This window comes from Amblyomma maculatum, chromosome 8 (genome assembly GCF_055883805.1).
Source record: "Amblyomma maculatum isolate TAMU_Amacu chromosome 8, ASM5588380v1, whole genome shotgun sequence".
In the NCBI taxonomy this organism is placed as follows: Eukaryota; Metazoa; Arthropoda; class Arachnida; order Ixodida; family Ixodidae; genus Amblyomma; species Amblyomma maculatum.
The window spans coordinates 67,436,149-67,454,769 of NC_139351.1; the positions used below are offsets into that span (position 1 = coordinate 67,436,149).

At 46.3% G+C, this 18,621-nt stretch overlaps 1 protein-coding gene across 1 annotated transcript in view; it reads left to right on the forward strand.

Moving 5' to 3' along the window:
- The first annotated feature begins 14,632 nt into the window (after positions 1 to 14,632).
- SMC2 (structural maintenance of chromosomes 2) overlaps positions 14,633 to 18,621 on the forward strand; it is a 61,297-nt gene continuing 57,308 nt past the window's right edge. Inside the window, exon 1 of the mRNA XM_084576417.1 lies at positions 14,633 to 15,123. Coding sequence (XP_084432543.1) covers positions 14,806 to 15,123 — 318 coding nt within the window. The 5' untranslated portion in view covers positions 14,633 to 14,805. The remainder of the gene's footprint in view (positions 15,124 to 18,621) is intronic.

The following is an 18,621-nucleotide window of genomic DNA, read 5'->3' on the forward strand; positions in this document are numbered from 1 at the left end:
ATTTCAATTTGCAAAATTATCGGTCATTCTGACAAGATCGGCAGTCAAGAGGTGGTGGGTTACTAATTCTAGTTTCTTCAAAATTTTGTCATAGGGCTACGATTTCTTTTCAATATTCTACGACTCTGAATTATTGGCTTTAGACCTTGAAATTCCAGGGTTCTGTGCGTTGCCATTAGCGAATGTTATTTCCCTCATGGTGTTCAGGACATCAGATCTCCAGACCTCTTGCTAGTTAATTCTCAAAATTGAATTATCTTGGCTGGAGACTAATTCTCACCATGTTTCGTGGGTTTACAAGATGGATCTCTGCGGCAAACGCCCGTGGGATTGGCTCTCAGGTAATAACCGTTATTACACGATTTCTGGTTTGCCTACTTTCGTACGTGCCCCCAGTCAATCTGTGATAAATTTAACGTTCTCTAGTCCTAGTGTTACTGTACTCAATTGGTTGACAGTTGATGGTGGCACCTCTAGCGACCATATATGCCTATTGTTATTTATTTTAACTGTCGCTTGACTTCGCCGACCGCACTCTTGAGGTCATATGTTAATTATAACCAATTTCACTCATCTTTGATTTCTACTTTTGATACAGTGGTTAACACTACGGAACAACTAAAATCACAACGCTTATGTCAGGCGGTTGAATCCTATCGTAAGAAGGCTGAATTCTTGGTGCGTGCATCAAAAGGCAATACAGCTACAAAACGGTGGAATGCAGATTGTTCGCGTGATTATAGAAGAAGAAAGGCTGCATGGAAGAGGCTTCTTCACAACCAGTGCCCCAAATATTGGCCTGATTATACATTTTTTGCAGCTACTTTTAAACACACAGCCGCCCAAGCGAGAGATGATTACGATTCTGAACATTTCAATTACCTTTCAAAATTGAATAACAAACGTGCACTTTTCAAGTTTTCAAAATCGCGAAAGAAGATTCCTGTCTCGGAAAATTTACCTTTATATGTTTCGACACATATAGAAGCTCTCGAAACATTAGAAACAATTGCTAAAAGATTCAAAAGCGTTTTTCGCCGATATTTCCTTTATCTTCTGTGTTTGTAGGCCCAGTAGATAAGGTTAAGTATGACCTCCAAATTACACTTTCAGAGCTTCCTCCAATAGCGATGGGATTGCCATCATGCCCAGCAGCAGCTGGGCATGATGGAGTAACATCAAAAATGATAAATATTCTCTTTGAGGTGTCTCCAAATTCTTTATTAGAGCTGGTTAATCACTTTCATCATTCTTGTATACCGGGTGAATGGACACTAGCCAAAGTGATTCTTGTACTTAAAGATAATGGTAGTGGGTATACTTTGGATAATATTAGACCAATATTATTAACATCCAACTTCGTAAAATAATTGAAAGGGTCGTACTCCTACGTGTTATAAAGTTTATTCAGCAAGGATATATTCTTAATCCTTGTCAAATAGGTTTTCGCCCCAAAGTTTCAATATGGAATGCGCATATACCGACCTTGAGAGTCGTATTCTTCTTGTGGGGTGCCAGATAATGCATGCTGTTTTGGTGACTCTGGATATAGCAAAGGCTTATGACAGTGTAGAGCCAAGAATTTTATTGCAAAGATTAGAGACTCTGCGGTTTCCGCAATATTTAATTGCGTGAACATCAGCATTCCTACAAAACAGACAATTTTATTGCGCATTAAATGCTGTGCATTCTGGCAAATATCAACAAACCAGAGGTTTTCCTCAAGAGTCAGTTCTCTCGCCCGTGCTATTCAAAATCATGTTGAGCTCAATTCCCACTCATCAAGAAGTTCGCACGTATGCCTATGCGGATGACATTGCGTTCTTTTCGGCTGCACCTGACACTCAAACCTTCAGTGGGCACCTACAATCGTATCTGAGCTTCCTTCAGAATTGGTTACATTTACATTAAATGCAAAAAAAAATATCTGTCCTTGTTTTCCAAATTAAGGATCTGGTAAATCTTTCTCTAACATTTCAGCAAGAAACGATTCCTCAAATTAAGTCTTTGAAGTATCTGGGTGTCATTTATGATCATAAGCTGACATGGAGGGATCACATTGACCATGTTGCAGCGAAAGGGGCTCGTGCTGTAGGTATTTTGCGCAGGTTAAGCAATCCCAGGTCTGGAATGGGGCGAGATGCGCTTTTAGTGATTTATGCTATTTATATACGACCAATTTTAAAGTTTGGATCTGTGTTGTTTTCCAGCTCACCTGCTAACAAAATTCGGCCACTAGTCCTTTTGGAGCGGGAAGCGCTTAGGTTATGCCTTGGGCACCCCAAATTTGTGGCTGACAATGTACTTTACCTTGAAGCGCGAATACCACCATTGATACTCAGTTAGAAAGGGAAATAAATTATGGGAGACAGCTGATGTTGGGTATACCTTACTCGTCGACCCTGATAAACCTGCGCGCATTGGTAACAGAGTAACCAGGGATACGTGCCCTGACCTTACCTTTGCCAGAAATATCCCCGATTCAAGATGGGAAAATCTGAATACAAACATAGGAAGCGGTGTTGTTGTTGCTGTAGGAAGAAGGAAAAGAAAATGCACGGGCCTGGTACTGGCTCTACAGCGAGCCACCTCCGCTGCGATTGATTTATAGGAAGGGAAAGGCGCGGTAACTGTCTCACTTGCTTTCTGTGGACACCTCAACCGCGCCGAAGGGAAGGGAGGAAGGTGGGAGTGAAAGTGGAAAAAGAGAAAGAGGAGCCGTAGTGGAGGGCTACGGAGTAATTTCGACCACCTGGGGATCTTTAACGTGCGAACGTGCGCTGACATCGCACAGCACACGGACACCTCTTCGTTTCGCCTCCATCGAAACGCAGCCGTCGAGGTCGGCCACCTCCGCTGCCTCGTGCAGATAGAAGAGAATATAGAGAAGAAAAAAAAGGAAGAGGGGAAGCCCTCGCCACGGCCAGACTGAATCCAGCGGCGCGCTCCCTCGGCCGTTTTCTTTTTTTTTTTTTTTCGCGCTCACGGAGTGCCACGCCCAATCTCCCGCCAAACGCAGAGGAGGAAGGATGGATGGATGGACTAAACTTTAATGTCCAACAGATAAGGTGATCAACACACCCCCCGACACGCAGGTCAAGGGGCGGGTGCCGCCGCCTCAGAGGCAGGCCGGGAGGTCTTGGGTCCCAGCAGCCTCTTCAGCCAGTTGGACGAGTAGGAGCTGGAGCTCAGGGTCCGAGCTGCACAGCAGGGTCTCCCAGGTGTCTCTACAGCCTATATTGTTCGTCCTCCTGGGAGAATACGGGCATTCCCATATTATGTGGTCGAGGGTCCCTCTCGCCCCACAAAGATTGCACTTATCACTCCTAGCCTCAGGGAACATGTGGTTCGCCATAACCGGGTGCGGATATGTATAAGTTTGCAGTCGCCTCCACGCCACTGCTTGTCTGCTGTTTAATTTCGGGTCTGGTGGGGGTACCAGTCTACGATCCAATCTGTAGTGCTGCGTGATCTCCCCATATTTTAGCAAGCGCTCTCCGCTTCCTCGGTCATCAAGTGGCCCTGTAGCGGCTCGGCGGTAGAGATCTCGAGCCAGCTTGTGGGCCGCCTCGTTTCCGGGGACGGCTTCGTGCGCAGGAGTCCAAATTATTTGAATTTTCCTATCCAACTTTTTCTGGCCTAGGATTCTGGCTGCTAAGGGCGAGATCCTGCCCTTGCTAAAATTTTGTATGGCAGTTTTGCTGTCACTTATGACAAACTTCGCTTCCGTTCCGACGCAAGCTAACGCGATCGCAGTTTCCTCGGCTATTTCTATGCTCCGCCCGCGCAAAGTGGCAGCTGTCACGGGATTGACCCGGCCGCTGACGACCGTTGCTACCGTGAAACTGCCACCACCTCCCGCCGCGTCTACATAGGCCACTTCATGCTCCGAAATTTCGCCGAATCTAATTTCTAATGCTTCGGCTCGTTTTTTCCTCCTGTCTTTGTTATATTCCGGGTGCATGTTTTTTGGCAGCGGGGGAATCACCAAATTTTGTCTGACTTCTCCAGCTACCAGAATTTGTCTTGCGGAGGCTAGACGACCTCGGGCAGGAGAGTGAAAACCCTTTGCGAAGGAACGGAAGGAGAGAAGCATGACAGAATCGGGTGATTGCGGTGGCTGTAACTGCGCTATTAGTTACTCTTTTCAAAAACATTTTGCGGCCTTGCGTTCTAGGGGCGAAGTCTCACAGTCACCGGGGAAGAAAATATTTTCGACCGGAGGGTGGACAGTGGGCCTTTAAGAGACATCTAGAGACCCTCTAATTTTTCAGGGTTAGGCTTAAGGCGACTCGGGCTAAGAGACGCCATAGTGAAGTGCTCTGGAAATTTCGACCACCTGGGTTTAACATACACCGACATCGCACAGTACACGTCTTGCTTTTCGCCTTCGTCGAAAAGTGGCCGCCGCGGCCGGGATTTGATCCCTTGTCCCTGGGTTCAGTCAGCGCACTAACCACTGAGCCACCGCGGCGGGATGAATAGACAAGGGATGGGTGTTTATGCGATGTAAAGGTGTTCAGAGTGGATGGCCGTGATCTTGGAAGTGGTGTTGTACATGGCGGCGCCAGGTTGCTGTTCGCGAATATACAGGGCCTACGATCGGTGCCCGATAAGCGAGGTCCAGAAGGACATCATGAACAGGAACAAAGATGTCTTCGTGGACACATGGTAACTGAGCACAACTCTAGTCTACAGATTCTGAAGACGTGGCCAAGTGACAAGAACTGTAGCAAAAATGTGCGGCAGAGGATGGTAGGAGCTGCTCAAATACAAGAAGAATGGGCTCCAAGGGTGATCATAATCGAAAGCACGTTAAGCGCGGTGTTGAACCGGAATGTTGTACCGCTTTCGCATAATTGATTTAATTCAATCTGTCTAATACCTCTGTCACACGAGCAAATTTAATGTCATTCGTATAGAATGACATTAGCATTTAATGTCATTATTCCCGTGCTACACGATAAAATTTGATGTCATTAGGTTCGAATGACATTCTTCATCGAATGAGTTTGGGGAACTCATTCGCATTCGATCGCGAACCGAATGTGTACTCTAGACGCCAGATACGCAGCAGGAACAAGTAACACAACAACATATTCTTCAAACAGGTCCGCTTTAGTCGTCGCGATGGGCGTAGTGAGTCCCACAACCGGTCCCAGAGCCGTACAAGAACCCGTTCCTCTTCGTTCCCGCGACTGCAGCCGCCGTCGTCCAAGACGATAATGGAGGGCTCTCGACCAAATCAACAGCCGCAGCCGCAGCAGCAGCAGCAGCAGCAGCAGCAGCAGAAACCGCCGCAGACACCATCAAAAGGAGTGAGTAGTGACTCTCAGGACTCAGCTGAGGTTCAGGCTCTAAAAAAACAGAATCAGTTGTTACAGGCGCAAGTTAAGGCACTGCAGGAACAAATCATTGCGATAGGCAAAATTTCACAACCAGTGAAGACCGAAATGCCGGTAGCGGAGGCACCGCAGAAGGAACAGGAAAAGACCCCTAGGGACAGTCCTCCTGCAGCAAAAAAAAAAAGAGGTCCCGAGCCGGATCTCGAAACCCGCGTCCAAGGATTGGAAAAACGATTCGCTAAAAAAGAAGACGACGACAAAATTTTCCAACAACAAGTTATGACCGCGTTAGAACGCCTGAACAGTGCTATGGCAGAGATGCGGGTCGAAATGGCTAGGAGAGACGAGAGAATTCAGTTGGTTTACCAAGAGATTCATAACATTAAAAATGGCTCTGCATCACCGTAGAAATACCATTTGGCAGTGGAACTGTAGGGGCTTCAGTCGCAAACGCGCGGTACTGGAAACTTTTTTGACGAACATTGACAAACCCGAAGTAATCGCATTGCAGGAGTGCAGTAAGCACGCTAAGCTAGCGAGTTACAAATCATACGCGGGACGAGATGACAACACGCGAGTGGTCACCCTTGTCAAAAGGAATATAACGGTGCTGCAGCATAATACCGGGACAACAAATGTTGACCATGTACTAATCGAGATAATCCCACAAAAAAGAAAATTCAAAAGTCTATTCATCCTCAATGTATATAGCCCGCCTCGACAAAAACGTCAATGCAACTTCAATGAGCTATTCGCCAAAGCGCGAGTGATCGCGAAAGGAGGACCCCTGTTGATAGTAGGGGACTTTAACGCGCATCACACGGCATGGGGGTATAGATACACGCAGGGAAAAGGACGCGAACTATGGAACAGCATTCAGCAGAATGGCTTATTGCTTCTGACGGATCCCCTGAAACCAACCCGCCAGGGTAACAGCGTTTCGATAGACACATCTCCGGACTTAACTCTAACCGGAGGCTGCATTTACGCCACGTGGTGCAACACAGGTGAAAACTTAGGCAGCGACCATAAAATTATAGAAATCGTAGTAGATAACGGCCCACCGGTCGTCCGCACCAAAAAGGCAACGTTGGTGAACTGGGAGGCTTTCCGAAATGGCCGCACAGGTGACGAGGAAGGCATAGGTAACATTGACGATTGGAATAAAAAGGTCATTCAGTCGGTCAACGAAGCAACGGAGGAGGTAGAGGTTGACGAGGACATTGAAGGAGTAGACCGTCACATGGTCAGGCTCTGGCGTAAAAAGAAGGATCTAGAAACGAGACTCACACAGAAAAGAGGGAATAGGAACTTGCGCAGAGAATTGGCAGTGCTTAACAAAGAAATTGAAGAATATGCGCTTGTTTTAACGAGGCAAAACTGGGGCAGCATTTGTGAAAAACTGGACAGGAATATCGGGAACGCAAGTACGTGGCACTTACTTCGGCATCTTCTAGATCCCGACAAATCTAAACTGGAGGCCAGGCAGCAAATTCACAGGCTAATACATACCTTTGATGGGACCGCGGCTACTCTCATAGCCCAAGTCCGAGACCGGTATTTAAACTGTGCAGAGGGTATAGGCCAACAAATACCTGATTACAAGGGCCAGGAAAACCCGGAGCTAGATAGCCCGATAACGGTTGCCGAAGTCCGGGCAGAAATAGACTGAGAACAAAGACTGCTGCAGGTCCGGACAGAGTCAACAATCGAATGCTAAGAAACTTGGACGACGCGTCGATCCGACACCTCGCAGCATTCATGCAGGAGTGTTGGGAGGCCGGTCGGCTGCCGGCGACATGGAAGGCCGCAAACCTCGTATTCCTCCCGAAGCCGGGGAAGCGGCCGGGTTTCGAACACTTGCGTCCGATCTCGCTCACGTCATGCGTGGGGAAAATAATGGAGCATGTTGTTCAGGCCCGGCTGAACCGGTTTTTGGAGGACAACGATATCTATCCGAACACCATGATAGGATTTAGACCGCATTTGGCCGCATGCGATGTCATGCTGCAGCTAAAAGAACAGATCATACACAATTCAACAGTAGACACCAGGGTGATCGTTGGTCTAGACGTGTCAAAAGCTTTTGACAACGTGAAGCACTCGGCTATTCTGCGGAATCTCAGTGCATTAGATGTTGGAGTTCGCACGTACAACTACATACGCGACTTCCTCAGCGATAGAACGGCAACTATCAGTATGGGGGGACACACAGTAGAAGGTATTCGACTGGGAAACAAAGCCACACCACAGGGATCGGTGTTGTCCCCGACGCTGTTTAATATCGCCATGATTGGTCCCCCCCCAAAACTAGACGAAATCCAAGGGCTACACCATGCATTATATGCAGATGACCTGACTCTGTGGATGTGCAGGGGCAGTGACGGTGAAATTGAACAGACACTCCAGCGGGCAATCGAAGTTATAGAAAGATACTTAGAACCGATCGGGCTCAGATGTTCGGCCGAGAAATCGGAAGCGCTCGTTCTCACGTCAATGCGATCGCCCCATCGTCGACGTATAAAGCAGGATAACCCGAAAATAACACTCAGGGTCAACGGTAACGTTATACCAACGGTGGAAACCATTAGAGTTCTGGGATTACGAATTCATGCCAACGGCAGGAACTCGGAAACGATACAGAGGCTAGACGCTAGCACGAGTCAAACCTGTAGACTCCTGAAGCGGATCGCAAACAAACATGCGGGAATGAAAGAAGCTAACATCCTTAGGCTAGTCCAGTCTTTTATAATCAGTAGGATAGTCTACGTGGCGCCGTATTTACGGCTGCACAAGGCAGAAAAGGAGAAACTTGACGTTCTCATTCGCAAAGGGATAAAAACGGCACTAGGTTTACCACCCAATACATCGACAAGCAAGATTATGAGACTAGGGGTCTCCAATACCCTCGAAGAGCTCATTGAAGCTGCGAGGACTTCACAATACCAGAGACTGCTGCGCAGTCGTACTGGTCGGAGCATTTTGGAAAAACTGGGGTATGAGCCGCAAGCATGCTCCAGACGTACAGAAAAAGTACCTAGACAGGTTAGAGACAAATTAAAAATACCTCCGCTCCCCCAAAACATGCACCCCGTTTACCATGAGAGCCGGAGGAGTGATAGAGCAACAGCGCTGCAAGCCCGTTTTGAGGGAAGACAGGACGTCTTATATACAGATGCCGCACAATGCGGGAACGGTAGGGGACGTGTTTCAGTAGCAACTAGAGAAGACGGGGCCTCGGTAGTATGCTGCAGCACCAGAAATTCGACCACAACGGAGGCGGAAGAGGTGGCCATCGCGCTAGCTCTAACACAACAACAGGTCAAAATTATAGTTACAGACTCGAAGTCAGCGATTAGAAACTTTGACGCGGGCCGCATTTCGGCCATAGCAGCAAGAGTGTTGGCCAGTGGTTCACCACCGGCAGAGCAGGTCGCGCTCATTTGGACACCGGCGCACCAGGGGTTGAGGGGGAACGAGAAAGCGCACGTACTGGCCCGAGGATTAGCTACATTCCGGGATCCCAGTAACGACCTATGCGCAACCCCGTACCCCTTGCGCAATGAGGAGCCCCTGCAGTTCGACGATGACCTTAACACCTACCAAGATATCCTAAATCATTACAAATTAGGCAGATCAGTACTACCAAAAGCGTGTAAGCAACTCAACAAAAGCGAGGAGGTTATGTGGCGTAAGCTACAGACTGGAGTATTCCCGAACCCCCAGCTTTACAGCAAGTGGCACGCGGAAATTTTTAGCCCCAGGTGCAAACGTTGCGATGGCATAGCGGACATGATCCATATGATATGGACGTGTCCTAGATTTGGAGAACCTGACCGAACAGATGAGTCCTGGGAGGCACTACTTCTCAAGCAGGACGAAAAAGGGCAACGAGAAGTCATCCGTCTTGCCCTGGCCACTGCTAAGATCCAAGGGATCCAGGTCGACGGCTGAGGGGGAGGACATGGTTGGGACAGAGCTTCGCCTCGGATCCTCACCAACCTTTTGACGGGTGCAATAAATGTTATTTCTCTCTCTCTCCCTCGCACATTGAAATTTAAAAATTATATGTCTAAAGTTTTGTTTAAAACCTGTTAATTTAGGTGTAAAATTATTAGCACTGCAGGCTCTCGCGGAACGGTATTACTCTCGGTCAAAGCAGTGGTCCAGTCATGGTAGCGACCATGGAGGAAGAAAACTTGTTTCTTGCTCCATGGCAGCGACTCACGATCATTTTGGGCTCTGTGTTTCTTGGTAGCTGCATCTCCCCGTATGTTCATCTCGGAACTAAGTTAAAGTTTTGAATCAGCACCTCAAAGTTTGGACGCAAATCGCATGCTCTACGTGTCTCCGTGCGTCTTCGCACTGTGTATCCGCACTCCGCTGTGTTCAGCCATATTGTTTGTTTACATTTATCGGTTTGTGTACAGTGGCTGGAATAGTTTGTGGGTGGCTCGATACTTGGCTAGGATTTTTATGGCTAAACTGCTACCGCACAGTCAAAAGTAATGTTTTTCGCTTGAATTACCGCGCAGAAATGTTTTGATCAGCTTTAAAATGTTACACTGTGATTTCAAACGCCTTTTATGCGCACCGATGTTCCTTAAGTGCAGCATTTTTTATAGCTGATCGTAACTGCCACCATTTGCGAATGACATATTTTACCATATAGCACCAAAAGAAACCGAATGACATTCGATGCATCGAATGACATTCGATTCGAATAACATTAAATCTGCTCGTGTGACAGAGGTATAACCTCTTTTGGTTGCCACTATCTTCGGCGTTAAAGAACCTAGCGTAGTAATGCTTGCGCTGCAGAATTTTCGGCTTTAAAGAACCTAGCTTAGTAATTATTGTGCTGCAGAGACTAGTGAAGGCATATCGACAATTTACAATATTTCATACAATCTAAATCTCATTTGCTCTATTTGCTTGACTACAGCTTGCCACAACTCACGCTTTGAGTTAACTAAGAAATGGAGAGTACTTTTGGTGACTATGCTTTGTTACATCTTTATTATTACTCTGGAAATAGGTACCAGCACATTCGTCAAAGATCAGACCTCACTCCCACAGTCTGATGAGGAATGTAATTCCCACACCAACACCGGGCATATTCAGAAGCTATATCACATGTCTTAGCACATACATACACTTATGACGCTCACAAGAACTTTAAAATGTCAAGGCTCAGTTCAAATTCTCATATCGCGCTACCGGGCACTGAAGGAGAACTTGCAACGCAAAAGCAATTCAACACACATTTTGTTACACCTCCGAGACTAGAGAGCTTTGTGGAGCAAGCCAAGACACAGAGAAAGTCTTATGCACAATGATTTGGCTGAAAACAGTGATCTTTGTACAGTGGTCAAAGAAGCTGCATATGGATGAGCTGCCTTGAGAGAAGTTCCTAGGTGAGGAAGCTGCCACAAGCAGTATCCTGATGCATTAACAAACATGCCAACGCTAAAAATCCACTAACATTCGTCCCTGTGCAAAAACTGCACGCGATTCGGCTATAAGAGAGAAGTTTTTCTCTTTTTCAGGGGACACCTGTGGCACGTCAATTTTTTCTTCCTGAAAAGGTGCAATCAAGTATATATCCAAGCATCAGGTATGCCAGTGCAACCCACTAGCCCACTGCTTTGAAAGCCAAAATTAGTAACTATCGGTTGCGTGACAGCATCTACCCATTTCTAATTATATCTATTTGTACGACATAGAGAACCATGGCTGTTTTAGATAGAGATTAAACCTTGAAGGAAGAATTCAAAATCAAATGACACATTGCAAATGCGCTTCAAGATATAACAAAAATTAAAGACAAATTTTTACTAAATCTTAAGAACCATTTGCACTTGTCAATAAGAGCACCTAGATGAAACGCACTTAAGGCACCAAACTGATTTAACATGCAAAAAACTGTAATTATGGCATTTTGCTAAAGAAATCCCAAACGATCAGATGTCTAGTTACTAACAGCTCTGATAGGCTAGTCTATGCTGATGCAGTCAACACCCGAGACAAATAACCATGAATTGATGCCCAAAGGTTAAATAGCTTTGCAATTACTTCACATGCCAGAGATCAGACTAAGCCTAACACTGAGATCAGAAAGGTTACCAGGCCTCATGTATATCACTTAAATAGCAATTTTGCAATTACTGCTTCTTTATAATATTATACCTCACAAGAATGCCTTAAATTCACCCAAAATAAAGCTATTTGTGAATTGCCTGAAGTTTAACAGCAGTAAAATATGGTGTGGAGTGAGGCATCAAACTGATAGGCATTGTGGTATGTGCACAGGCAGGAAAAAGTATATTTCTGAACCCTACCTCATTCTGTCTTGCTTCTGTCGTTAAGTTCTAAAGTTGATCACCATGGTGGTGCATATTTACAACGTGCTTCGAACAATGACTCTTTCAAGTACATTCCTGCATTCCTCTTTGAACATGCAGGAAGTATTTGGTAAGCTTTGCTGTCCCCCAAAATTTGGCATCCCTACTTGTTCAACTGCATAGAGGATATAAATGAGGGTGGCTTGGAAGAAAAATGTGTAAAGACAGCAGTCCAACTGCAAAGGGCTTAAGCGAACTCGTTGCAAAAGTTTCGCGCGTGCAGCACACGTTACTACCACTAAACTACTACTTCAGTGCACTTTCTTCTTCAGAAGCTGCACTACATTCATTTGCTTTGCAAAGCAGGCACCAAGGAAACTGTTTTGCTTGCGAGAACAAAGAAGCAATATATTAAGTGCACACATTGTGGGCCAGCTTTCTGCTGTCACAGTCAATGAAATCTGCTTGTTATTCTGCACAGATTTGTCTCCTGGAAGCTCGTGCTAAGGCTTGCTTTAACTCCGAAGATGACAAAAAATTTGTAAGCCTAACAAACATCCTGCAAACGCACAACACATACACGGCACACAGGTATTTGTGAAACAGTGGTGAACTGGTGTTAATACTGTATGCTCGGTAACTCCTTAAAATGACAGTACATTAAAACATGTAAACTGTACATACAAAAAGAGAACTATAAATTATGCAAATAAATTAAAGGCTTGGGACTTTGAAGCATGGCTGGGAAGTAACATGTGTGCCATGTCTGAGTTACATCAAACGCGCTGAGATTCCTTAGTTAGGTAGAAGGGACAGCACAGCACGAAAATGACCGGCAACAGCTACAACACTGCAGTCACAGTTGCTTGCATTGCACATATGAAATCAAATCATCATGTTATCACCACCACAAAGTTTCCACAAGGTCCTGCTTTGCAGAAATTGAGAGAGTGCAGTAACATTCTATAGTGACATCCATTTTGAACAAGAATGTTGCTGTGGGAAGAGCCTCTAGCTTGTTGAACATTAATGTATCTAAAGACACAAGTGAGCTCACTGTAGAGCAGATAAAGGGCTGGGAGACAGAGCACTCTTTCTCAGATATTTTTACACTTTCACAACACTTTTTTATCTGCAACATGAGCTCACTGTAGAGCAGATAAAGGGCTGAGAGACAGAGCACTCTTTCTCAGATATTTTTACACTTTCACAACACTTTTTTATCTGCAACATTGGAAATGCTTATGTAGCTTTTCATTTTGATGAAAGCCTCGTTGGAATATTAAATCGTCGCGAAAGAAGAAAACTTGTCTCAAATACAGAACAGGCATTGTATAAAGTTCACTAAAGGTTGAAATTAACAGAACAGCAATCTACACTTCCATGAACTATTTCACAAGCTTTAAGGCAGCTTTGCTTCAGGAGCAGATAATGATATTTGCAGCTGGCGACTCCGAGGCCAGCGCTCATGGCGTACATACATTTCCGCTGTATACTTTCCAATGCATTCTCAGTCAAGTAAGTTTTCTCATAGCTTTCTTATACAGGTGAGGCATCCCTGCATCAGGAGCCAGAACTCCCTTTACACGTTAGAAAAAAAATAAAAATGTTTCGCAAAGGTAGTGCAACGCTCTCGAAGAAGGCAGGAAGCGCCCACGCGAATAAAAAAAAACGTTCCGGCATTCGGCACTACCTCAAAGTAGACGAAAGCGACGCGGAGTCAAGCTGCGCCTCCGTAGCAGACGACGCGAGCGCCTGTGCCGTCCGTCACAGCATAGCGCCCACCACGTCTGCTTCGTCTTCAGACGCGGAAAAGTTACTGTTGATGCTGAAGCTACGACCGATGCGCAGTTCGGAGAGCGCGTGCCCGTCCACGAGCACGCTATTCGCGACGCCGTCGTGATTGGGCGTGCCAGGGTTCGAGCTCTTGGAGGACCGCACCGCCGACAGGTTACCCCTCGAGTTGGCCCGCGACCGCTGCGGAGGTGCTTGCCGGCTGGATGTTTTGGCCGGCAGCCTGCGCATAGCCGCCAGCAGCTTTTCGACGACGGGCGTGTACGCGGCAACTTCGTCCACAAGCGCGTAGCGGTGCGACAGCAGCTCGAGCTGCATGTCCCGTTCCCGCAGCAGCTCTTCGTGTTTTCGCAGTCGCTCCTCGGCGGCGGCCAGTTGCGCTTCCAGCTCGGCAATGCGCGCGTCCTTGGCGTCACCGACGTCGCGAATGCGCGTCTGCATGGCCTCGTCCTTCTTAATGAGCGCCTCGGCTTGCTCTTGCACAGTGCGTTCGAGTTCGGCCACCTTGACGTGCAGCAGTTGCAGGTGGTCGTTGGCCTCCTTGATGCTGCTCCGGGTCGGGCTAGGGCTAACCTTAGACTGGAACATGGCCGCCCGCCGGAGCACAGCGGCGTCGGACCGCGGCTCCGTCGTGCGGTCGCTTTACCGTGACACTAGGCTGCAATGGGCACCGCCCCGGGCCGTGCCGGGGGCAGCGGTAATGCTGCGCAAAGACTATGCGCTTTAAGTCTTGCGGAGGGCTCAGCGTGCGGCATCTCACTCACCGCCATTTTAAATCGACTCACGTTGGCATCGGATTTGCGGATTTGGTTTGTACGCAATAATAGTCATTCAGAATTTGTAGCCGTTACCAACGTTTGGTGACAAAATTTACGGCCAAAAAAGAATTTGAGGGAAATCTTAAACCTTAAACAATGTGGAAAGTATTTACACAAAAAAATGTAAAACGATAAATTTAATACTGATGTAAAGAAATGTTAATAAATGTAAAAATGCTTTAAAAAATATTTTAAATTGTAAGAAACAAATTTAAGTTATACTATATTTTCAACTTCAATTATAAATTATGCTATACATTTAGTATGTTGCCACTATGGCTGAACTACAGCGCCAAACTGATAGGTGCGGTCGGCAAAAGGAAACGGCAGCGCGAAGTTACAACAGCGCTAGCGCTACTGTGCCAGTACGCACGATACGAACAGAAATCTGGCGCCAGTTTTTGCAAGTCGCGGGAAAAGTGCTTCTCATGGCGGTTGAGGTCGCACGTTTGTGCATGGGCCCGGTTTGAGTCTTGCTGAGTGGCAGGTTAATGAAAAGTCGCTATGTATATAAAAAGTATAACTATCGACGGCTTCAAGTCGTACGGTAATCGTGTCGACATCAAGGGTTTCGACCCGCTCTTCAACGCCATCACGGGACTTAACGGTAGCGGCAAGAGCAACATCCTTGATTCAATATGTTTCGTGCTCGGTATCAGTAACTTGTCGCATGTTCGTGCCGTGAACCTGCAAGATCTTGTCTACAAGAACGGACAGGCGGGTATCACCAAAGCGACCGTTTCCATCACGTTCGACAACCGTGACTCGCGGCAGAAACCCGTTGGTTATGAACACTATGACGAGTTCACCATCACTAGACAGGTAAGGCGTTACGGTTGTTCTTGTATTTTCTTTTTTTTACGTCCACGTTTTAATTTTTGCAGATATGAAAGAAAAAACTTGGCTCTGATGTTTGTTATCAACGTATCGGATCCTCGAAAGTTTTCCGCGCGTCTCATTTGACCGTTGTTAACAGCGTCTCTTGAGCCATCACAGTAGAGAAGTCATTGCTCAGTGGTTAGGGCGGTCCACTGCTGACCCGGGTTCGATCCCATCCGCGGCGGCCCTGTTTCGATGGAGGCGAAACGGCGCCCATGTAGTACAGACGTTAGCGCACTTGTCTACGACGCTAGACCGGTACTCCGCGCGCGACAGTAAGCGAAGTTTGAAAGAAAGAACTGAGTTTCGTACACAGTGCATGCGCTCCAGTGTCGCAGGAGACACCCATGAACCCTGCAAGCACGAGCATCTATCTAATGCGCCTTGCTTTTACTGAGAAACTGTTAAATTTTCACTATTTCCACCGCAGTGCATCGCTAGATCGCTCTAGAAAAGCGTGTTCACCTCTATTGTGTACTCCAAATGATCGAAATTGCCCGAGGTCTATCGTTGTTGCGCTTGTAAGTACTGCATTGTCACGTTTTGTGTCTGGAAAGTTTTCAAAACACATCTTTCAAGGTCGGTTAGCTCTCTTATTTTCGAGCATGAAACGAACTTTGCATACCTTGCAGCACTCGCCATGAACAAACTTCGTTCCTGCGTATCCGAGCAAAACAAAATAAATAAAGCGCGTCAGACGTAGATTTATGGGAACATAACATCCTAGCTCGAACTGGCTCAACCTTGTCTAGGTCCTTTTTTCTTTTGTATCATACCGTGCTGTACTCCTACCACAGTGCTAATCGTTACGAGCAGGCCGGTTGCCCACTCAGCTGGCCAACCAAAGCATTGTCATATACGTAGATGTCACGGTGTCTATTTTCATATGTACTGAACCCACCGTGCTTGAGAAACAAAAGCTGCGCCACTTCATGCATGGTGTTAAAGAACAGCACCAGAAACTGTCGCTACAGATCGTGGAACACACAGCCACCACTGAGGAAACCCTTCCTCAGAGCATCGGCATGCATGCTTGTCAGGTGCATGTTGCTTAATTTTCTGGTGCGTTCCTCTTCACTACATACTTCAGTACATACCACAGAACTCGGGTTCTGTGGTATGTAGTGAAGTTGTCCGGCGTTCCTCTGCTGGCAGTCGCTCCCGTTACTAATGGCAACCAGGGAGAGGTGCAGTGTGCACTCAGGCCTTCTGCGTTGGCTTGTGGAACACACAAAATCATCAGTCATGCCCAGACCGAGTACCAGTGTGCGACACATGCCGATGCTCTACACTTACGGTAAAAGAAAGATCCCGTGCAGTCACATACCTCAACCGCCAATGCACACCTCAACTGGCTTGGCACCAGTCATGATCACCATCAGCAAGATGACCTTGGGGGGCAAAGGGCCAATCACCAAGTGCCTGCTCATTAAAACTGAAACAAGCAACATTCAGGAGTGGGCTTACTGAGAATCAATGTTTGGCAGATCTCCCATTGATAATAAAAATGTGCAGCAGTGTTTGTGGTGACAAAGGAAAGGCTGTTGCTGTTCTTGCCTCCTTCAGACCTTTGGATGACATTTTGCATGCTCATCTCGTGCTGTTTTTTCGCTTCTCAAGTTTAAAGGTGCAGTTTGGTGCTTTCTCAAATAAAATTGTTAGTTGCACTGTTGTGCCCCCTCTCTGTTTGTCCTTAGTCTAACTATTGCACCTCTTAGAATCTCTCACTGACATGGAACGATACTGAATTGTGAACCCATCATCTAGACTGATCATTTGAGCGAGATTCTAGTCGGTGCCATTGGGAAAATTCGGACAGCATGGTTCAGATTGCACAACCGGCAGACATTTGGGTCGTCCTTCTAGATGTGTGGATAGCAAGAGCTGAAATCCTAGAATTTGCGCTTGCCGCTAGTTGCATAGGTTGCGAAACTGTTTCTGAGAACTTGTATTTTCGGAGTGGGTTTTCTGCACAAGCACAGCGTTGTTATCGACATGCACGAGTGTAAAGTGATGCATTTCGTAGAGAAAGCTGGTGTCATTTGACATGATAGCTGAATTCAGGTTGACTGATGCATACAGGATGGTTCTGCAATGTCCAGGGAAACTGTTGCATTGCTGTTGATGCAAGTTGTGTGTGTGTGTGTGTGTGGTCTGCAATCTCATTCTGGTGCAGGAGAACCTCGCTATAGTAAACTCAGATCTAGGAAACTGAAACTGAAATCATATTTTTCTCTTTATATTAAAGACATTTTTGGTAAAAATCGGTTGTAGTAAAGTGCGTCTGGCGGTGGCGGCGACTTTCAACGAAATGACATCGCCGCATGTGTGCTGCCTAGGATCGCGAGGCAATTTTTGTTTCTTTCGAAAACAACACTGAGATGGCTTTACCACTACTCTTAGCAGTACTCAGGAGAAGCCAACTTTAGTTAAGCCTCGGAGCCGTGAGGGAAAGCATGCGGTTTATAGAAAAAAAAAGAAATTAAGAGGGTGGTGCAGTCTGCTCAAAAAGTAAGAGAGTAAAAGTGCAGCGAGAAATATGGAAGGTAAGAAAACGCTGAACATTTGCAGCACGTAGCACAAGGCAGCGGTGGCAATAAGTGGAGGCATGGTGTGTGCGATTTTGTTGCGCTGACTGATCTATTGCCTCTTAAATGACAGAAACAGTGGAAGATCACGCAGTGTTCATACAAGGCTTTTGCTTTAGCAAGAAATCAAACTCAGTCGTGTTCATAGCCACATTGCATTCATGCTGAAGTACTTCTCTAAAAAATAAAATTCTTATAAAACTGGAAAAAAAAAAAGAATATTGCACAGAGGCGCTAAGAGAAGAATGGAAGGCATATTAGAGTGTTTTTTTTTTTTTTTTTATGATGTATGTGTTTTTTCTTTTTTGCATGGGATGTGATGCGATGTTGTCGCGAATAAAAAGAAGTTTTGAGCCCACCAGATTGGCAGGTATGCTTTTGGGTAACCTTAACGTAATGCAGTGCCTTCATTTCGGTGGCACCGGGATGAGACACAAAAAATGGTTGCTTGCATCCCGTATCTGCACGGTGTCCCGCACCGCCTGTAAAAGACCGTAGCACGACACAATATGCAGGGGGTGCTCTTCACTGAGTGAAAAGTTGGGAGTGTGTTGCAGTGAATAAGAAGCTAGAGGGGCATCTTGCAAAAAGGACAGTCGACAGTGCACAGTGTCACACACAGACAAGTTCATTAACTGCAAGGGGGGGGGGGGGGTGTATAGGGTTCCTTTGTTGTGTGGAAAGATATGTTGTGGGCAAGCAGGTAGGTGCATAAACGTCAGACTTGAAGAGCATTAAAATTCCTCTGGCGTGAAGAAATCTCCTTCTAACATCGTGCTGCACTGCCTCAAATGCAAAGGTAATGAAGATCACCTTTGCCTACTGGACTTGCATAATATGATTGAATACAACA